At 38.4% G+C, this 23,443-nt stretch overlaps 1 protein-coding gene across 3 annotated transcripts in view; it reads left to right on the top strand.

The window, feature by feature from the left end:
• Window positions 1-23,443, top strand: part of LOC131068843 (bifunctional adenosine 5'-phosphosulfate phosphorylase/adenylylsulfatase HINT4) — a 123,535-nt gene that overhangs the window by 86,511 nt on the left and 13,581 nt on the right. For all 3 annotated transcript variants that reach the window (XM_058004115.2, XM_058004113.2, XM_058004114.2), the window contains exons 3-4: window positions 179-255; window positions 394-460. In XM_058004115.2, coding sequence (XP_057860098.1) covers window positions 179-255; window positions 394-460 — 144 coding nt within the window. The remainder of the gene's footprint in view (window positions 1-178; window positions 256-393; window positions 461-23,443) is intronic.

Here is a 23,443-nt window from a genome sequence, read left to right as displayed (position 1 = left end):
GAAGTTTATGATTTTCCAGGAGTCCAGTATGAAATTGCCACCAGTCTTTATTTAGTCACAAAGTTCTCAATCATCTTATAGGAATTGTTCATGTGATTTTAGTGCATGCGTCTTTTCATATGCTCATTTTTCAGACTGTTATCTACTCAAGTACTTTAATTTTATTTGTTCATTACAGGCATTACTTGATAATTCCTGTGGATCATATAGCAACAGTTAGGAATCTTCAGAGAAGAAAAGAAGACTATGCTTTAGGTATGGGTTCTATGTGCTTAGTGAATTTATCGTATAGGAGTCTACTAGGAAAAGCAACTTTTAATGGTTTCATATATTGAGTTTTTTTTAATCAAGTTTTTCAACATTTTAAATATACTTGCTGTCTATCTGTTACAGTGGAACACATGCTGAAAATTGGACAATCATTATTGCAAAGAGATGCTCCCGGAGCCCTTCAATACAGGTTTTTTTTTCTTATCAAATTGATGTCCACTACTTATACATGGAAAGAAATAATGATAATGTTCCAATTATTCATTAAAAGTCTAAAACAGATCAAGTATTGCAGCATGTGCCTAAAGCAAGAACTACCTACAATAGAAATAAATGTTTTAATAAAAAAGTGAACTATAGAAATAATAGACGTCTTGTGTAAACAATAGAATGAACAAGAGAATCAAAGGTTAGGTAATGCAAAAACAGCAGCAAGGGAGGTAGACGTAACCTCTTATTTAAACCTCAGCTTTAAATTTCAAAAGTATCAGCAACACATTGTAGTAAATGATAACCAAAGCTATGCACGAGACTATACAAAGTGTGTATTTGATTGGTAAAATTTTGTTATTGGGTGATTTTTCAGCGATTACAGCGTGAGAGTTGTTGGTATCAACCGTGTGGCTTTGTTAGAGTTTAATGTATCTATGTTCAGTTGGATGAAAGTGTTCATCTCCATAGGGACTAAAGAGGAAATGCTTAACTTCATGGTTTACAACTTTACATGACCTCAAGAGGGAGTGAAAAGTTAGCAATAAGCTTTAGTCACAAGCTCTGAGTTGGGTAGCTTTTTTTCCCATGAAATATCAAAGCATGGACCCTTTCAATAATTTTTGCTGGTGAGAAGTGCCTGATGAGTCTCTTGCTGTCATAATGGGCATATGTCACAGATTTAGACAACTTTATTCTACGATGGATTGGAATATGTACTTTTAACATCAGTTTCACAATGCATAGCCTTCCTTGGATTTTTAAAACATAGTAGTTACTCATCTCACAGAGTCATAAGCGATTGAGCATGTAAAATTAAAATTCTCTTTTATCCTCTCCCTCATATAAGGGGAAAAGTTTGCAGATAGTCTCATCCAAAGGGATGTGTCAGTATACCTCTATTGGGCTATCATGAACCTACTCTAAGAAGCAAGGTCACAACTGTCAATAGGATGTTTGGTATGGTGGATGTCAAAGATGGAAAATTTAGTTTGCTAGAAAAATATGGTAGGCAAACACACGTTGACAGAAAAATGTAATGTTCCTACTAGTTAGGGATCATTGTCCTGTAAAACAGATTGTTAGAATACAACAAATATATATATATATATATATATATATATATATATATATATATATATATATATATATATATATAACTAACTAATCCAACTTGCAATTTAACTTTAAAATACTTAATTAACACTAATCACAATTCTTATCTAATAAAAAGGATACGAATGCCATACGGAGATATGTCCTTAGGCGGCTGTGAAGCTCGCCTTCTTGGAACCCATCTTGGTTCCAAGCCATCCAGGAAATCGAAGGTGAATTCGATTCCTGTCTTGGGTGTATTTTCTTACACCCAAGCCATCTAGGAAATCAAAAGTTAATTCGATTCGTGTCTTGGATGTAACTACTTACACCCAAGCCATCCAGGAAATCGAAGGTTAATTCGATTCCTGTCTTGGGTGTAATTTCTTACACCCAAGCCATCCAAGGAAGACCATATGTCAATTCCTTGCCTTGGATGATGCATCTCATCATCCAAGTCTACCAGAGGGGACCGGCCAGATCCGTCTCTTCTTGGATGAACTTTGTCAACCAAGCCATACATATATGCATATAGATATTCAGTACATATACTGCCTACCAGGGATTATCATAATCCCTCCATTAGACTAAGGGAGTTTCCTCCCTATAGCCTCCATCAGTTAATCGCATTTATATTACATTTTACAATTTATTACTATTTTCCATTCCATAATCCACATTTTCATATTCCTAATTTAACATGTATTCACTAACATATATTCGGAAAATATCCATTATCCAAAATTCACATTTATTTATTAACGTATATTCCTAACTATTCATTGATATGTATTCATTAACATCTAAGAACCATTCATTAACATATGCATTAAAATGTTCATTACTTATATTCATCAACATATGCATTAAAATATTCATTATTAACATTCATTAATATATGTATTAAAATATTCATTAATATATATATTAAAATATTTATTAACTATAATCATTTACATATACCTTGTGACATCCCTTACCTGTCTGCACCCGCAGCAGTAGTTTCCACTCTGCAGTTCCTTGTTGCTATTCGCAGTTTTCCTCACACCTCGCGCTGCCTCCCTTTTCCTTCAAACTGCGTGCTACTGTCCTCTTTATACCCCGTGAAGGGTTGTACCCCTCCACGGGTCCCCTTCCGCATGAAGGGGTGCGGTACTGTCGCACCACTTCGTGCGGGGGTAATCGGGGGGAGGGGGGGCTCGTTATAGTTTAATTATATTATGCTTTGAATAGGGGTGTTTTAAATACATTAAATATTACATTGTCATATTGCCATTTAAAATATATTAAATATTAAATAATACTTTTCTTTATTATTATATATATTTTAAATATATTAAATATTAAATAACACTTTTCTTTATTAAAATATATTAAATATTAAATAACACTTTTTTTTATTATTGTATATTAAATATATTTCCTTTATTTTTAATATATTACTTATATTAGCATTTTAATCATTTATTTACAATAACCTTATTTAATTAATCCATATATTAACATTATTAAATAATTTTACATCCGGTGATACCGTAGGGGTTATCACAGTCCCTTTGTCTCAATTTTGCTTGTCCTCGAGCATCTTTAGATCTTCCTCTTTTTCCCAAGTAGCATCCTCATTTGGGAGATTCTTCCATTTAATGAAGTATTCAATAATGGTTCGGTTCCTAAGCTCTTTTTTCCGTGTATCTAGAATGATCTTAGGGTACAAGGTGAGTTTCCCTTCATCATCTAGGGGTGGTAGTTCACTGCAAGAAGCCAAGTGTTGCCCGAGAACCTTTTTGAGTCTGGAGACATGGAACACATTATGTATTTTACTGTCTTTGGGGAGTTCTATTTCATAAGCTACTTCCCCAATCTTTCGAATTACCTTATAGGGTCCATAGAACTGGGGTTTCAATTTTTCAGCCCCTTTCTTCTTGAGGGAAGATTGCTTATATGGTTGTAGCCTTAAAAACACCAGATCTCTGGCCTCAAAAGTCCTTTCTGTACGCTTCTTGTCTGCATAGATCTTTTGTTGATTTTGGGCTTCTTGTAAATTCTCTTTCAAGGTCTTCATGATATCCTTACTCTGTTGAACAAAATCTTGTGCTCTTGGTACTTTGCTTTCTTGGTTTATTAGTTGTCCAAAGCTTGTGGCTTCATAGCCGTGCAAGGCTTGAAAAGGGCTCATCCCTATTGACATGTGGTGTGTCGTGTTGTAACAATGTTCTCCTAGGTGTAACCACTTGACCCAGACCGTCTGTTGCCCTGTAACATAATTCCTTAGGTAGCCCTCTATCCATTTGTTCATTATTTCAGTTTGCCCATCAGTTTGAGGATGGTAACTGGTACTAGGGGTCAAGACCGTTCCTACCATTCTAAAGAGTTCTTGCCAGAATTGGCTAATAAACTTATTATCTCTATCACTGACAATATTCAGAGGGAGTCCATGGAGTCTGAAAATTTCCCTGAAGAATAAATCGGCTATTTGGTAGGCTTTGTATTCGGTGGAGACTGCAAGGAAATGGGCATACTTCGTGAGTCTGTCTACCACCACAAAAATGCTATTTTTTCCTTGTGTCCTTGGCAACCCTGTTATGAAGTCCATTGAAATGCTCGCCCACTTCTGTTTGGGAATAGGTAATGGTTGAAGAAATCCGGCTGGGTGAGTGAGTTCGGTTTTATTGCGTTGACAAGTTAGGCACTCTTGTACATATTTTTGGACATCCCTCTTTTGGTCTTTTCATGCATACTTTTCCCTTATGTGTTTATAAGTTTTATACTATCCTTGATGTCCTGCCAGGCAGTTATCATGGAATTCTTTTAGGAGCTTGTTTTTGAATTTGGTTTGAGGGGTCAAGTATATCCTTCCCTTGTACAAGATGAGGTCTCCCCTAACTTTAAAGTCTTCATTGGGAAGGTTTCCCTCCAAGATTTCCTTTGCTTGTGGATCTTGGTTATATTCATTAAGGATTTCTTCCTTCCAGTTCCTTGAGATGCTGGTAAGGGCATTGAGGTGTGCTCTTCGAGATAATGCATCTGCTGCCCTGTTATTCACCCCTTTTACATATTCTATATCAAAGTCATAGGCTTGTATTTTTTTCACCCATTTTTGTTGCCTATCATTAAGGTCCCTTTGGCTCAAGAAAAAGCGTAGACTGTTATGATCGGTTTTCACACCAAACTTCCCACAAATGAGGTATTGTCGAAATTTGGCCAAGGCGTGCATTATGGCTAACATTACTTTGTCATAGATAGAGTAGTGTCTTTCTGCTTCGGTAAGTTTACGGCTCTCAAAAGCTAGGGGGTGTTTCTTTTGCATGACGACTGCCCCAATTCCCTCCCCAGATGCATCACATTGTAGCTCAAAAGGTATAGAGAAGTCGGGAATGGCCTCAAAAGGTATAGAGAAGTCGGGAATGGCCTCAAAAGGGTCATGAGCTCATGGTTACTTTAAGTTGTTCAAAGGCCTGTTGGGCTTGGTCATTCCATGTGAAGGCTCCTTTCATAGTTAGGTCAGTGAGGGGTGTTGCTATTTTGGAAAACCCTTTTACAAAACGTCTATAGTAGCTGCATAGTCCCACAAACCCTCTTAGTTGTGTTAAGGTTCTAGGGGTGGGCCATTCCTTGATGGCCCTGATTTTTTCCTCATCCACACTCCCGCCTCACTAATTTTGTGTCCTAGGTAGTGTTGTGCGAATCGCACACCCATCCTCGTCTTGGACAGGGACCCCCCGGTTTGTGCCTTTTTGTCTTTGCGGAAGAGGAAGGGGATGTGAAGGGTCAAGTGCTGCTAAAACCAAATTCGGCCTCTAGGAGCTGTTGTGACGTATTCACACATCGCCCCATAAATGGGACCCCTGCTTTTTGCTTTCTGGGGTTTGTTTTTCTAGTTTTTTTTAAGGTTTTGTCTGTTAGCCTTTGCATGATGAGTGCTGTCAGGGGAGTCGCTGGGATGGCAGGCTTTGCTTGAGCCAGGGTGAGTCAATAGGGCCCCGGAATTAGGGTTTCTTTTAGAGTCTTCCTTAGGGCTTGGTTTTGCTCTTGTTGCTCATTGTGTCTTGCTTGGTGAGTGAATATCATTCTTGAAGGTCTGAGTTAGGTCAAGTTGGTGAGTGATGGAGTCTGGAATGTCCCGATCCTGAAATTTGACTAAGTCTGGAAAACTGAGGAATCCTCCAAAAACTAGAATTTGCAATATAACTCCTGGAGGTCCGAAACCACTCTCAAACATCCTGAAAGTATATATGGAATATAACTTAAAGCATAACTTATACTTAAATGTTATATTCCATAAAATGATCCTTCGGCGAGATCTTGACAAACTCGCCCAAGTGCCAAAAGGTCCGAAAATTGCAAAAAGTTGCAAAAAGTGCCAAAAGGTCCGAAGATTGCAAAAAGTTGCAAAAAGTGCCAAAAGGTCCGAAGATTGCAAAAAGTTGCAAAAAGTGCCAAAAGGTCTGAAAATTGCAAAAAGTTGCAAAAAGCACCATAAGGTCCGAAAATGCCAAAAGTTGCAAAAACTGGCTAGACGTCCGAAATTGCAAAAAGTTGCAAAAATGCCCATAAGGTCCGAAATTCACAAAAGTTGCAAAAAGTGCCATAAGGTCCGAAATTCACAAAAGTTGCAAAAATGCCCATAAGGTCCGAAATTCACTAAAGTTGCAAAAAGTGCCAAAAGGTTCGAAAATTGCAAAAAGTTGCAAAAAGTGCCCAAAGGGCCGAATTTGGGCCTTTAAGTGAAAATTTGAAAAGTGAAAAAGTTGCAAAAAGTGCCCAAAGGACCGAATTTGGGCCTTTAGGCCAAAATCTGAAAAGTGATAAGTTGGCAAAAATGCCCCAAATGGCCAAATTCGGACCTTTTAGCCAAAATTTGAAAAAGTGAAAGTTGGCAAAACACTCCAAAATCCCAAAGTTTGTAAAAGTGCCCAAAATCCCGAAATTCACCATTAAGGGGTGAAATGTCAAAGTTTTTAAAACCTTCTGAACGCCCCTCTTGCCCGAAATTGCCAGGGACAACTAAATTCGCGAAAGGTGTAAAAGCGTTAAAACTTGGGAAATTTTCAAATAACCCTCCAGGCGTCATAATTAAATTTAATATTTGTTAAATTAATTAATTAATTTTTCAAATTGATTTAATGAAATGAAATTGGTTGATTGATCGCAGGACGTCATTGGAGAATCGGGAGAAAAACCTGAAACGCAAATCGAAGAAGGATCGCAATCAAGGCTAGGCACTGAAGACTGGAAAAGAAAAGATGCAAGAGCGCGAGAACAACCAAGCATTGGGAAGCATGCCACCAGACCACAAAGCTGAAGTCGACCACCGAGACCAAAGACCAAAGAACACTTTGAATGCTCCAAGTCTATGCATTCTCAAGAAAGTGCACAGCTGGATTTAAGTCCAGAAATTCAGTTTTAAAACTGAAGCTGCTTTATTGTAAACTGCCTATGGGTCCCGCACAAGATATTTTTGTGGATAACTATTCCCAACCACCAAGAAGATTGGATAGACCTGAATTAAAGCCAAATAGTGGCAGGTAGTTGAGATAGTTGCTGGTTGGATAACTGAGAATTAATTCGACATGGGTTAAAGCTGCCAGCTTCTGGAAGGCAGATCAGGACCCTTGGATGCAGTCCATCCTAGCCTTTGATTGAAAATTGTAATATTTATAAAAGGCAGAGGCCTTTCTTTTGTAAAGGGTTAGATGGTTAGATAGTTAGAGATTGTTAGATAGTTAGACTCTGGTGAGAGAGTTAGATTTTAGAGTTAGAATAGGTTAAATTTTAAGCAGTAGCATAGAGATGCTGCAGAAATTGTTGTGATAGGCAGCTGAAATCAATATATATAAACATTGATTTGGTGTTTATTGTCTTGTTTTCATCCTGTTTGCATGGTTTCTCTCAGCATTTTAGATAGATCTTTCTATTTTGGGTGTGCAGTTATTTGATAGATTCAGGCTCATACCATTGAGGATATACTGATTGTGTATCCTTTTGTATGGTTAACTTGAGCCTTTAATTGTGCTTAGTTCAATTGCAGGTGTCCGTCTGAGCTGCGCCAGAATTGGGTGCTTAGCTGTGCATCTCTAGTCTAAAAATCTTCCAAGTCCCTTTGAAGATTGCACCGTTCCTGCAAGGTTGTGAGCTATTTTGGCCAAGCAGGAATTGGTTATGTTGAATCCGTCTACCCGCATACCCGTGTTGTTAGTTTTAGATCTCCTAACCCTTTCCTTTTGCTCTTTATTGCGTAATTTGAGAATCACAGCAGACCAGTTTGTTGCAAATCGTAAGTCCCCTTGTGTTTCCAGCAAAACACATCAAACCACTGAGTAGTCCCGTAGTCAAGACCTGACAATCAAAACCTTGAGGTTGTCCTCTTTGATCAAACCAAAAACAGCATTAGGGACTTCCTTATCTCAAGAGAGGATAGGATACTCAGCTGGTTATTCTATTCTGCATTGGCCGTATGGAGTTTGCAGCAATGCGATTCCAAACACGTCAACAGAATTGGCGCTAGAAGGAGGGCGGTATGATGAAATGTGTAGAGAGCTAATTCAAGATGATATCAGTCTATATTTTTGAGGAATAACTTTATAGCTTTTACCCTCCGCATGCAACAAAATTGGGGAGGGCACCTTAACGGTTCCTTGCAGCAAGTTGAATCTAATCGACCTTTTAAATGCTATATTCGGGATATGCAAGATCCCTGTTAAACCAGAAAAGCCAAAAAATTAGAAAACCTGAAAATACCAAAAATATTTCTAAGTCAGTATGTTGAGTTAGTCTCTTCATGAAGGCTGTTCGCAGTCTGAAATTTTTCAGATTCATCAGAGGTTGAGTTTGCAGTTCTATCCAAGGCAGCTGTCCGAATTTGCATCTTCAGCTCACTGCATAATTCATGACACCACAATGCACGATGAATTGAATTGCTTGACATTTTTGTCAAGGGTCGAGCTCGCTTTACAGGGGCAGATATTCTTTTGGGATGTCCTCAAAGCAGAGGCGACTGTATAGCCGGATATCCCCAGTCCTTCGTCCAGCATCAAAGAATTTACAAGATTCAAGAATTTGATTGAGAATCAGTTTGGTCTCGAAGAGGAGTTATGCTTGGAGAACGTGCTGTCACCTTGGTGGTGCAGAATTCACCACACCCCACATTCAGAGTTCACCTGCTCACTATGCATAGAAGCACTTAGTCAAGTCAAAGCCCAATTTGGACTGTCGGAAGAACCAGAGGAGAGCATCACCAGCAAAGTGTGGAGTGCCTACCTTGCTGCTGACGAGTATAGAAGATTGCAAAATCAATACAACACCACACCTTCTGACGATGTTAAGTTGGGGCTATCAAGTGCTGAGCAAGATGAACCAGTCAAGCAGACCAAGGTAGCAAATGAATTTATTATCCCTGCAACTGATGAGAATAGTGTTAAAGAGGACGATCAAGGGAGCTTTGTGGATCAGCCATAGGTTGAAGAGCAATTTGCAGCAGCCCCACAAATGGACGATGCAGTCCAAGAGTCCGTCGAGGATGTTTTTGAGAGCCAATCAATCAAATAGTCTCTGCTGTTTAAGGAAATACTGATACAAGTGCATAAAGCCGCATTGTTCATATAGCCCAAGGATTCATTGACAGATGATGCGCCTCTCATTCCTGAGTTCGAGTTCGGTTTCAAGACTAATTTTCAGCCTACGCAACCTAATGGGGAATGTGATGCTGATTTGCATACACCAGACGCTATCGAGATGCTGCACCACCAATGGCGACCTCCTGATACAGCTGCTGAAGCCTTCCCGCCGTACAACCCACCGTGCAAAACTCTGCATGACTCGGAAACCTGCCAGGTTGTTTCTTTCCCTCTTGTTGTTAATTCTGAAAATTTTCCGTTTAATTTTGAATATTCTGGAAAAACAACCTGTAAATGGATTAACCACGGACCTACTGAACTCCCTCAACTAATAATTTTGCTCAATGTTCTGGTTAAATTCGAGAGTGGCCAACTGAAAATTTTCTTTTCAGAATATAAAGACAAACCAGCCAAACTGAGAATTGTTCCCACTGCCCTGTTACTGCTGCATATACTGAGAAATCATCATGGATCGGGAACGCATGTATATAACCTGCCTTTTGTACAATTGGTTTCTCCTTGTACATAGTTTAGGTTTTTGTTCGTTTTCTGTTCTTTTAGCTTAGATTTCCTGTTTTCTGCTTTAGTTTAGTTTGCTTTCCGTAGTGTAGGTGTCCTTGCGGAAGGGGTTGTCTCCCTGTCAGTTTTTGAAGGGGTTTGTTTGCTTTTCCCAGCTCTGGTGTATGAAGTTGGAAATTTTTTTTTTCCGGCTCATTTCTTGGATGCCGACTTTGGTAGAGCGCCTAATTGAGGGTTGCCCCCATAGTCAGTCCATTTTGGTTGAAGGCTTAGTCAGTCTAAAAATTTAGTTGCTTACTGCGTCTTGTCACCAACGTTGTTATCACTCCACTTTTAAATGCTTAAAAATGCTTAAGTTGGTCGTTTTATCAAAGGGAGGTCATTGCAAGTGAAATTTTTTTGAAGCTCTGCTTCAGTGACCACTGTATCGCTCAATCCCACGCAGGCTTTACTACTTACCAGCCAATGTGAAAAAGTGAAAATAAAAGAGAAAAATCAAAAGAAAATAAATTGAAAAGCAAAGAAATATCAAGTTGCTTGGCTTTGGGAATGCAGACACCTTTGCCGATTTTCAACAAGAAAATTTATCGGAAACAGAGCAATCTCTGTGAGCTTACAGGCGATAACTCCGTCGGGGCTATAGACGCTTGCTGGCAGCGGGGCTCTATCAAGGTTGCTTTTGGAGTTAGAGTTGCTCTACGTAACTTGCATTAACTAAACAATGATATCTCAACCTTCTTTAGGCTTGAATGAACTTCACTGCACACACTCGATTTCTCAAGGTTGGTGACTTGATTTAGTTTGCGACCTCATTTTTACTTTGAATCCATCTTTTGTCATTTGGGTTGTTTTGTGGGGTATATACCATAGATTCTCGGGTTCGATCCAGATAGTCATCCTTGAAATGTTCAGGAACATTTCCTAGCCGAGTCGCCATTTGTTGTGCGAATTGCACACCCATCCTCGTCTTGGACAGGGACCCCCCAGTTTGTGCCTTTCTATCTTTGCGGAAGAGGAAGGGGATATGAAGGGTCAAGTGCCGCTAAAACCAAATTCGGCCTTTAGGGGCTGTTGTGACGTATTCACACATCGCCCCATAAATGGGACCCCTGCTTTTTGCTTTCTGGGGTTTGTTTTTCTAGTTTTTTTTTAAGGTTTTGTCTGTTAGCCTTTGCATGATGAGTGCTGTCAGGGGAGTCGCTGGGATGGTAGGCTCTGCTTGAGCCAGGGTGAGTCAATAGGGCCCCAGAATTAGGGTTTCTTTGAGAGTCTTCCTTAGGGTCTGGTTTTGCTCTTGTTGCTCATTGTGTCTTGCTTGGTGAGTGAATATCATCCTTGAAGGTCTGAGTTAGGTCAAGTTGGTGAGTGATGGAGTCTCGAATGTCATCTTGATCTTCAAATGCCCTGAAATTTGGCTAAGTTTGGAATGTCCTGATCCTGAAATTTGACTAAGTCTGGAAAACTGAGGAATCCTCCAAAAACTAGAATTTGCAATATAACTCCTGGAGGTCCGAAACCACTCTCAAACATCCTGAAAGTATATATGGAATATAACTTAAAGTATAAGAAAGAAGATCCTTCGACGAGATCTTGACAAACTCGCCCAAGTGCCAAAAGGTCCGAAATTGACTTAAGTTGCAAAAATGCCCGAAAGGTCCGAAATTCACAAAAGTTGCAAAAATGCCCATAAGGTCCGAAATTCACTAAAGTTGCAAAAAGTGCCAAAAGGTCCGAAAATTGCAAAAAGTTGCAAAAAGTGCCCAAAGGGCTGAATTTGGGCCTTTAAGTGAAAATTTGAAAAGTGAAAAAGTTGCAAAAAGTGCCCAAAGGGCCGAATTTGGGCCTTTAGGCCAAAATCTAACAAGTGATAAGTTGGCAAAAATGCCCCAAATGCCCAAATTCGGACCTTTTAGCCAAAATTTGAAAAAGTGAAAGTTGGCAAAACACTCCAAAATCCCAAAGTTTGCAAAAGTGCCCAAAATCCCGAAATTCACCATTAAGGGGTGAAATGTCAAATTTTTTAAAACTTTCCGAACGCCCCTCTTGCCTGAAACTGCCAGTAACAACTAAATTCGCGAAAGGTGTAAAAGCGTTAAAACTTGGAAAATTTTCAAATAACCCTCCAGGCGTCATAATTAAATTTAATATTTGTTAAATTAATTAATTAATTTTTCAAATTGATTTAATGAAATGAAATTGGTTGATTGATCGCAGGACGTCATTGGAGAACCGCGAGAAAAACCTGAAATGCAAATCGAAGAAGGATCGCAATCAAGGCCAGGCACTGAAGACTGGAAAAGAAAAGATGCAAGAGCGCGAGAACAACCGAGCATTGGGAAGCATGCCACCAGACCACAAAGCTGAAGTCGACCACCAGGACCAAAGACCAAAGAACACTCTGAATGCTCCAAGTCTATGCATTCTTAAGAAAGTGCATAGCTGGATTTAAGTCCAGAAATTCAGTTTTAAAATTGAAGCTGCTTTATTGTAAATTGCCTGTGGGTCTCGCACAAGATATTTTTGTGGATAACTATTCCCAACCACCAAGAAGATTGGATAGACCTGAATTAAAGCCAAATAGTGGCAGGTAGTTGAGATAGTTGCTGGTTGGATAATTGAGAATTAATTCGGCATGGGTTAAAGCTACCAGCTTCCGGAAGGCAGATCAGGACCCTTGGATGCAGTCCATGCTAGCCTTGGATTCAAAATTGTAATATCTATAAAAGGCAGAGGCCTTTCTTTTGTAAAGGGTTAGATGGTTAGATAGTTAGAGATTGTTAAATAGTTAGACTCTGGTGAGAGAGTTAGATTTTAGAGTTAGAATAGGTTAAATTTTAAGCAGTAGCATAGAGATGCTGCAGAAATTGTTGTAATAGGCACCTGAAATCAATAAATATAAACATTGATTTGGTGTTTATTGTCTTGTTTTCATCCTGTTTGCATGGTTTCTCTCAGCATTTTAGATAGATCTTTCTATTTTGGGTGTGCAGATATTTGATAGATTTAGGTTCATACCATTGAGGATATACTGATTGTGTATGCTTTTGTATGGGTAACCTAAGCCTTTAATTGTGCTTAGTTCAATTGCAGGTGTCCGTCTGAGCTGCGCCAGAATTGGGTGCTTAGCCGTGCGTCTCCAGACTGAAAATCTTCCAAGTCCCTTTGAAGATTGCACCGTTCCTGCAAGGTTGTGAGGTATTCTGGCCAAGCAGGAATTGGTTATGTTGAATCCGTCTACCCGTATACCCGTGTTGTTAGTTTTAGATCTCCTAACCCTTTCCTTTTGCTCTTTATTGCGTAATTCGAGAATCACAGCAGACCAGTTTGTTGCAAATTGTAAGTCCCCTTGTGTTTCTAGCAAAAACACATCAAACCACTGAGTAGTCCCGCAGTCAAGACCTGACAATCAAAACCTTGAGGTCGTCCCCTTTGATCAAACCAAAAACAGCATTAGGGACTTCCTTATCTCAAGAGAGGATAGGATACTCAGCTGGTTATTCTATTCTGCGTTGGCCGTATGGAGTTTGCAGCAATGCGATTCCAGACACGTCAACAGGTAGATGATTTCTCTCATCCCAAATTCACACTTGGAGGCTTTAGCATATAAGGATTCAGACTCAAGAATATTTAATACCTCTTCGATGTGCAGGAGGTGTTCTTCCCATGTCTTGCTGTAAATGAGTATATCATCAAAGAATATTAGAAGAAATTTCCTCAACTGTTGCCTGAATGTATGATTCATGCATGACTGAAAGGTGGCCGGGGCGTTAGTGAGACCAAATGGTAGAACCAAAAATTCGAAATGTCCATAGTGACATCTGAATGCTGTTTTGGGGATATCCTCTTCCCTCATTCTAATCTGATGGTATCCTGACCTTAGATCGATTTTAGAGAAATATTTTGTTCTGTGGAGTTCATCCATTAGTTCATCAATTCTTGGAATAGGGTATCTGTTCTTTATAGTCTTTTTATTCAGAGCCCGGTAATCTATGCGCATTCTCATCGTCCCATCTTTCTTCTTGACCAATACTACTGATGAAGCAAAAGGGTTGCTGCTTGGTTGGATGTGTCCCATTTCTAATAATTCTTTTATGGTTTTTTCAATCTCCTCTTTGAATTTTTGGGGGTGGTGGTAAGGAGTGGTAATGACAGGTTTTGCTCCTTCTAATTCAATGGAATGCTCAAATCCCCTTTTTGGGGGTAAACTCGGAGGAATGTCTTCGAAGACTTTTTTGTGTCTCTTAAGGATGGGTTTTATATCATTCTGAATGATTTGACCTTCGGTTGGAGATTTATCCAAGACCATACATTGGGCGACCCACTCTCCTTGATCATGTCTAAGGATTTTCTCCATTTTATTGCATGATACTATCTTTGGAGAGCCGTCGGGAATTTCCTTTAATGTTATCTCCCTCCCTTCATGTTGGAAGCATATCTCCCGATTTGGCCTATCCATGGTGAATCGTCCCAATGAGTTTATCCATGGCATCCCCAAAATGATGTCATTCTCTTGGTTCACCACAAAGAAGTTCCTTGTAATTGTATGTCCTCCTAGGGTGACTTCCAATTGAGGTATAACTCTAGTGTACGTGTCTATGACTCCATTGCCCATGATCACTTCAAACCCTCCAAACTCTTGAGTTTTTAACCTTCTCTTTGCTGCTAAGTGTTTGCTAATGAAGTCATGTGAGGCTTCAGTGTCAACTAATGCGATTGCTTTCTGTCCTTTGATAGTCCCTTTGAGTTTGAAGCATCTATTCTCACTCCCTTGAGTGATGATTGCCAAGGTACTTGGTTTGTTGTTTTCAAATCTGGCCTTTTTATAGGGTCTTTCTTCATCCCGTATTTCTTCTATGTTATTTAACTGTCCTCTTTTACATTCATGGCCTTTCCCCCATGGGGCCTTGCATTTGAAACATAACCCTTTCTCCATGAGTTCTTCTTTCTCCTTACATTGGTGATTCAAACTCCAAGGTTTCGTGCAAAAGCGGCAAGGCCTCTCTCGGCGGTCCCTCTGGGGTCCTTCATTCCTATGTGGTGTTTTGGTTGAGGTATTCTTGGGAGCACTAAATTCGACCATCCTAGTTTTCTTAATGGCCTCTCCTAAATTCTGTGGTTTCAGGGGTTTTACAAAATTTTTAATAGTGTCTTTCAGGCCTTCTAAAAACATGTAGGTAAGCCTTCTCTGGGATAGGTCGGGGACCATTACTGACAAGTTTTGGAATTGGTCTATATAGTCTTCAATGGTTCCTAATTGCTTAAGGTGTGTTAACTCTTGGAAGTACCATTCGGAGTCTTTTTGGTCGAACCAGCTGATGAGCTTTTGGGTAAACTCATTGTAGGTGGAGACATTTTTGTGTCCTAGGGTAATGAGACCGTTATGCCACCAATTATGGGCTGCTCCGGTTAAATGTAGTATGGCAAATTTTATAGCATCTCCTTCGGTCATGGGGCTGTATGAAAGGTATGTGTCTAGTTTTTGTACCCAAGCTTGGGCGATATCCTTCCCTGACCCATCAAAGCATGGTAGGGACATTTTGTTAACTTTAGCTTTGAGGTCATTACCCATAGGTTTTCTCCTTCTACCTTCACTAGTCTTGGACTCACAGAAGTCCCTGAAGGAAACCATCGTCTGAACTTCTAGCTCCAATCTAGCATAAATTTGGGGGATTTCTTCCACCCCAAGTGTGGCTAGTTCCTCTTCCTCCCCCACATGTTCCTCTCTAGGAAGAAATTCGGGAATTGTTTGTCTAGAACTTTGAGGAGATCGTTCGTTATCGGCGTGATTAGAGTGTGTCTCTCTTTTAGGGTTTGGCATATCTCTATTGTTGTTGTTTGTACTTTGGAGGATTAATTGGCTCATTCTTTCGAATTTCTCATTGGTTTACTCCATAGATGAAAAACTCGGATTTTGCAATAACTCGACAAGGCCAAAAAATTTTAAAAACTCGGGACTCGCCAAAACTCGGCAAAAAACTCGGCAAAACTCGGCAACTTTATCGAACATTTGAAAATACATTTTTTTTTTATATATAATTCAAAAACACACATTTACACCAAATTTGTATAACATATATGATTTCCATGATATATAAATCAAATTTTTTTGGTAATACATAGCAACAAATGCAAGTATCATAGCATAAACCAAAAACCAAGTGCAACATATGTATGACTGTGACTGTGTAATGATGACTGTGTAATACACAGTCATTTGAAAATTTGAAATGACTGTGTATTACACAGTCATTTGAAAATTGAAATGACTGTGATTGTGTAATACACAGTCATTTGAAATGACTGTGACTGTGTAATGATGACTGTGTAATACACAGTCATTTGAAAATTTGAAATGACTGTGTATTACACAGTCATTTGAAAATTGAAATGACTGTGATTGTGTAATGATGACTGTGTAATACACAGTCATTTGAAAATTTGAAATGACTGTGTATTACACAGTCATTTGAAATGACTGTGACTGTGTAATACACAGTCATTTTCAAATGACTGTGTATTACACAGTCATTTCAAATGACTGATGACTGTGTAATACACAGTCATTTGAAATGACTGTAAATTGTAATTACTAATTACTAATGATTGTGTATTACACAGTCATTTGAAATGACTGTGACTGTGTAATACATAGTCATTTGAAATGACTAAGACTGTGTAATACACAGTCATTTTCAAATGACTGTGTATTACACAGTCTTAGTCATTCGAAATAAAACAATACAAAAAGATACCTGGTCGTGCGTGCAAATGCAAACAATACAGTCATTTTGACTGTGTAATACACAGTCATTTCAAATGACTGTGTATTACACAGTCAAAATGACTGTGTATTCGAAATAAAACAATACAAAAAGATCCCTGGTCGTGTGTGCAAATGCAAACAATACAGTCATTTTGACTGTGTATTCGAAATAAAACAATACAAAAAGATACCTGGTCGTGCGTGCAAATGCAAACAATACAGTCATTTTGACTGTGTAATACACAGTCATTTCAAATGACTGTGTATTACACAGTCAAAATGACTGTGTATTCGAAATGAAACAATACAAAAAGATACCTGGTCGTGCGTGCAAATGCAAACCCTATGCAAATCGCGTGGCGTTTTTTGCCTTCCGGAGTCGCGCGAGCCGCGAAATGGAATAAAGACTTCGGTTTTTTTTTTGCCTGCGACTTAAGTCGCGTTTTTCTCGCATTTTGTGCCGCGTTTCGGGCGGGTTTTGGCCATTAACAGCGATTATTTGCCAAAAAAATCGCGGCGAGTATATAAAAAAATCGCCTCGAGTATTTCCGCGATTAACTCGCGCGGGATTATGGATCGCGATTACTCGCGAGTTTTTGAATTGCTCGCCGAGTTTTTCATCTATGGTTTACTCCATGAAAGTCTGAAGTTGTTTGGCCAATTGATCGGCCATTGCTTTTGCGCCTTTCTTTCTCTGATATGTGATCATAAACTAAGAATCCTTCCCACAGGTTGGCAGGATTATGCTCTGATACCACTGTAATGTCCCTACTAGTTCCTGCAAAACAGATTGTTAGAATACAACAAATATATATATATATATATATATATATATATATATATAACTAATCCAACTTGCAATTTAACTTTAAAATACTTAATTAACACTAATCACAATTCTTATCTAATAAAAAGGATACGAATGCCATACGGAGATATGTCCTTAGGCGGCTGTGAAGCTCGCCTTCTTGGAACCCATCTTGGTTCCAAGCCATCCAGGAAATCGAAGGTGAATTTGATTCCTGTCTTGGGTGTAATTTCTTACACCCAAGCCATCCAGGAAATCAAAGGTTACTTCGATTCCTGTCTTGGATGTAACTACTTACACCCAAGCCATCCAAGAAATCGAAGGTTAATTCGATTCCTGTCTTGGGTGTAATTTATTACACCCAAGCCATCTAAGGAAGACCATATGTCAATTCCTTGCCTTGGATGATGCATCTCATCATCCAAGTCTACCAGAGGGGACTGGCCAGGTCCGTCTCTTCTTGGATGAACTTTGTCAACCAAGCCATACATATATGCATATAGATATTCAGTATATATACTACCTACCAGGGATTATCATAATCCCTCCATTAGACTAAGGGAGTTTCCTCCCTATAGCCTCCATCAGTTAATCACATTTATATTACATTTTACAATTTATTACTATTTTCCATTCCATAATCCACATTTTCATATTCCTAATTTAACATGTATTCCCTAACATATATTCGGAAAATATCCATTATCCAAAATTCACATTTATTTATTAAAGTATATTCCTAACTATTCATTGATATGTATTCATTAACATCTAAGAACCATTCATTAACATATGCATTAAAATGTTCATCACTTATATTCATCAACATATGTATTAAAATATTCATTATTAACATTCATTAATATATGTATTAAAATATTCATTATTAATATTCATTAATATATATATATTATAAAATATTCATTAATATATATCTTAAAATATTTATTAACTATAATCATTTACATATACCTTGTGACATCCCTTACCTGTCTGCACCCACAGTAGTAGTTTCCACTCTGCAGTTCCTTGTTGCTGTTCGCAGTTTTCCTTACACCTTGCGCTGCCTCCCTTTTCCTTCAAACTGCGTGCTGCTGTCCCCTTTATACCCCGTGAAGGGTTGCACCCCTCCACAGGGTCCCTTCCGCATGGAGGGGTGCGGTGGTAATCGGGCTGTGATTACCGTCGCACCACTTCGTGTGGGGGTAATTGGGTGGAGGGGGGAGCTCGTTATAGTTTAATTATATTATGCTTTGAATAGGGGTGTTTTAAATACATTAAATATTACATTGTCATATTGCCATTTAAAATATATTAAATATTAAATAATACTTTTCTTTATTATTATATATATTTTAAATATATTAAATATTAAATAACACTTTTCTTTATTAAAATATATTAAATATTAAATAACACTTTTCTTTATTATTATATATTAAATATATTTCCTTTATTTTTAATATATTACTTATATTAGCATTTTAATCATTTATTTACAATAACCTTATTTAATTAATCCATATATTAACATTATTTAATAATTTTACATCCGGTGATACCGTAGGGGTTATCACAAAAAATAAGAATAATTTACACCAAAATTAAATGTTTAAATGTCCTCTATAATCATTGCATTTATTATTTTGTTAAGGGCTAACAATGACAACCAAGGGAATATTTGTCTTGAATGGTTTGAAGATGCGAGCATACTAGAGCAACTGTAGTCAAAGGAGGGTGAGAGGATGTCCTTGGGCAAGGAGAGGACGTCAGAATAGATATGTCACCAAAAGTGGAGAGCCACTGGTGAAGGCGCTACATCTGCTCCGTGCGGATCTTCAGGTCCCGTGCTGCCACAAGCTCACATTCCCGTGACCCCTTCACCATGTGAACTGTCTCCATCATATCATGCTTGGTCTGCTCCAACTAAGCTGTAGCCGTCTGTTGCTGCTCTTGGGCTGCCAACTTGGCATCCTTCTCTGCTAACTTTGCTTTCTGTGTAATGTCCCCTATTTGTGAATGACCTAATTTAGCCCTAAACCACAATTCCCAAATGAGAAAGAGCAGGGTTAGAGATATCTTTCACTTGATTGGAACCTTGCAAAACAGGTTAGAAACCATTTACAACAATATTTCATAAAACAGATCTTCTTAATTAGGAATCATTAAAGCATATAGCAGAAATATCAATTTGATCATAAGATATCTTAAATATGTTTGAGGAAGCTCAACCATAGGAGAGCTAGGATAAGGTGACTCGATAGGGTGTCCTAGAGATCATCTACCCTAGGCCCAAGAACGGATATACCATCCCTCTTGGCCTCATTTGGCCCGTGCCATTGATGTGAGGTGGTGTACCTAGTGAGGTCTCCTATAACCAGCCCCCCTTCATCTTGCCATCCATTTCCCACTTCCGATGATTGGACTTCTTGGTGTATTAATTCACCACGATAGAGGGATGAGGCGTATCCACAATAGGGTGCCCTGGAAGCCCATCTCTTCTAAGCCCAAAGGCAGTACCCCTTGTACCCCCTTGGCCTCATGGGACCATTCGGTCACCACCATGAGGTGGTGTGCCCAGAAGAGTACCCCATCGCTGTTCCCTCCTTCCAATCCCTCATTTCCCCTACCATGGCTGACCTTAATAATCAATCGGTACATATAAAGAATCCAAATTTATGTATGCATTCTACATATGATAATTAGTCATAAACAACATCAGCATAACCTAATGAGTAATGAGCAGATACATATAATATTCATTATTCTATGTTAAACAGTCATGACAGCAATACATCATTAATCGACAGTGTGCAGATATAAATAGTGTTCATTATGCTATGCATAGCGATCTCATACAAAAACCCAGTATAGAATCGAACTGCTGTATACTCATTTTCTTATAGATGCCAATCTGATCTCCTATTTTTTTCTTATTTTCTGATTATAGATCAGATGCTTATTTCTCATTTTATTGCTCAATTGATACCCCACTTCAAATGAGTTGATTTCTCTTTTATACCTTATCATTATACCTTATCATTGAGGGAGTCACAACCTTCCACAAATGTCAACAACCAGCACAACCCTCCACCTTGATCAGTGGTCTTGAGCCTCTTTTTAATTACTTTTACAAATTTAAGAAACTACTCAGGGCTATATTAATTACTTTTACAAATTTAAGAAATTACTCAGGGCTGCCAAAAAGTACTGTGTAATATTAAATGTAAGAGAGGCCGATAAAAAGTACACGCCTATAGATATGCCTGTCTTATGGTGAACTCCTGCAATGTCAACATTGCAAAAGAGGTCAGATTTAAAAAGTCATTGTAGAAACCACCTTTTTGGTATTACCTTGTTTTAATTTCATGTCTTTAATTATTGTTGCCAATGTTTCTTAATTCAAATTTATTCAAATGCCTAAATTATCTTAGCGATCCCAATAAAGCTGTGATTAACTTGGCAAGGCATGACATTGTGATATTTTTTCTTTAGAACTTGTACGGTAGTTAGAGAAAAAGCCAGACAAATAGATGTGTCAGAAATTGTCAGAAGTTGTCCTGTGACGTTCCCAGCTAATCCCCAAAACCTGATCAGTGATTACATAGCAGCTTATATTTTTATTGCAGATACTAATAAAGAACCGATACAATATTGACTTCAGGAATTTGGGTGATAAAGTTAGCAGACCATTATTATTGTAGGCTTATGTGTATCAACAAGGGCACAAATGAATATCACTTTTGAGCATATATTATATCAATGACTATATTGGGCACCAGATAATATCATGTGTCCTTAGCGAGCACTATATAAAGTCTTACAGTCAATCTGTGCAGAAATTACAAGTAGGACTATCGGCCTTTTTACTTACGGTATTGATACTAAGGTTGGCAGAAGATATAACAAATGCTATGTTTATATTTCTCCTCAAGGTATCGAATCTTAATATTTCAGCTGAGGTTGGGCAAAGTTATTAAAATAACAATAATATCTCTCCATAATTGCTGCCCATGAAGAAGTGCAATGAATGGATGGGAAGTATCATTAAGGATAATAGTTAACAATGGATGAATACATCAAGAAATGCGATTACTAAGAGTTAATCATCTATTACCCAAGTGATGCGTTTTGCAAAGGGATGGGGTTCATTAAGAAGGGTTGCAACCCTCCACTCCCTATCTCTTCATTGCATATTAAAGAGACTTCAATGTCATTCCAAAGGGATGTCATCGGTTGTTTTCTATGACTTATTTACATCCATATTTGGATCGCTCTATTGAGCTGTGGCCTTCTCAAGGAAAATTTGTTGCATATATTAAAAGATATTAATCGGGAACAACACCAAGAGACATCACCATTATAATCAGTATATCAGACAAACAATCAACCTGAAGTGGGAGGTCTGATCAGACCAAACTGCAGCATCATTGCATACTTATAAAGGGCTGCACAATGCATGATACTTAACAGATCTTCAAACAAAGAAGGGAAAATGATTCCTGTAGACATCCAACCTATATTGAACGAACATGAAAAGGCCTTTAGTGATATTTCTCTAGGACTTCACCAAAAAGGGGCTTTGAGCACATTATAGAGTAGGAAGAAGGGGCAAAACCAGTTATCACCACACCATACCGCCATCCATGAAGATATAAAGAAGAAATTGAGAAATCCATAAAAGAGTTGTTGGAGATGGGTCATATCCAACCTAGCCTTAGCCCTTTTGTTGTCGTTGTTGTACTAGCATAAAAGAAAGATGGCACCATGATAATGTGCATTGATTATAGGGACCTTAATAAAAAGACCATTAAAAACTATTACCCCATCCCTAGGGTCAATGACTAATTGATGAACTTCATGGAGCAGTGTATTTTTGACAAATCAACCTGTGTTCTTGGTACCATCAAATTAGGGTAAGGAAAGAGGATGTCCCCAAAACAGCTTTTAGATGCCATTTTGGACACTTTGAATTCTTTGTCTTACCTTATGGACTAACAAACGCCTTTGCTACCTTCCAGTCATGCATGAACCACCTTTTTAAGAAAACAACTAAGGAAATTTCTCCTAGTATTCTTTTATGACATTCTAATCTATAGCAAAACTTGGGAGGAACACTTAAGACACCTAGATGAACTACTGGGAATACTTGAACAACTATTATTATTTGCCAAAATGTCCAAATGTGAATTTGGGTTGGAGGAAATTTATAGCTAGGACACAAAATTAGTGCCCAAGGTGTCAGCGTTGATGAGGAGAAGATCAAAGCCATAAGGGATTGGTCAAAACCAAGGACTCTAATGCACCTAGGAGGGTTTTTGAGACTTTGCAACTACTACCGAAGAATCGTCAAGGGTTTTTCAAAGTTAACTGCCCCATTGACCAACTTAACCAAGAAAGGTGCATTCTCATGGAGTGAAGAGGCCCAACAAGCCTTTGAAAGGCTTAAGGAAGTAATGAGCTCTTGCCCCATTCTGGCAATTTTTGACTTCTCATTATCTTTTGAGTTAGGATGTGATGCTTCTGGAGAAAGTATTGGAGCAGTGTTAGTGCAAAACAGACATCCTATAGCTTTTGAAAGTAGAAAACTAAAAGAAACTGAAAGGAACTATTCCATATATGGTAAGGAAATGCTGGCAATTATGAATGCCCTAACAAAATTCAGACAATACCTAGTCTGTGGGAGAAAACTGATCATAATAGCCTAAGATTCTTCCTAAACCAAAAGGATTTAAATGATAGATATCAAAAATGGGTGAACAAATTACAAGCCTATGATTTTGACATCAAGTACATGAAAGGGAAAAACAATGTTGTAGCTGATGCCCTTTCATGAAGACCCCATTTATGTTCCATGATGGAGGTCTCCACTGAATGGAAAAATTTCGTAATTGCAAATTATGCTTAGGACACATTATCAAATGATATATTAGAAGGAAAGCTACAAGATGAAAGGTACCAAGTATTAGATGATCTCATCTTCTGCAAGAATAGAATATATATCATTCTAGAATCAAAGATGAAAGGTGAGATAATGAAAGCTTATCATGACAACCCTTTGGCAGGACATCAGGGGTACTACAAAATTTATAAACAAATTAGGGAGAGATTCTCATGGAAGGGGTCTCAAGGAAGACATTCTAAAACATATTAGAGAATGCATGG

Source organism: Cryptomeria japonica, chromosome 11 (genome assembly GCF_030272615.1).
Source record: "Cryptomeria japonica chromosome 11, Sugi_1.0, whole genome shotgun sequence".
Classification (NCBI taxonomy): Eukaryota; Viridiplantae; Streptophyta; class Pinopsida; order Cupressales; family Cupressaceae; genus Cryptomeria; species Cryptomeria japonica.
The sequence above is the reverse complement of the archived record's forward strand: the minus strand, read 5'-3'. Positions and strand labels throughout refer to the sequence as shown.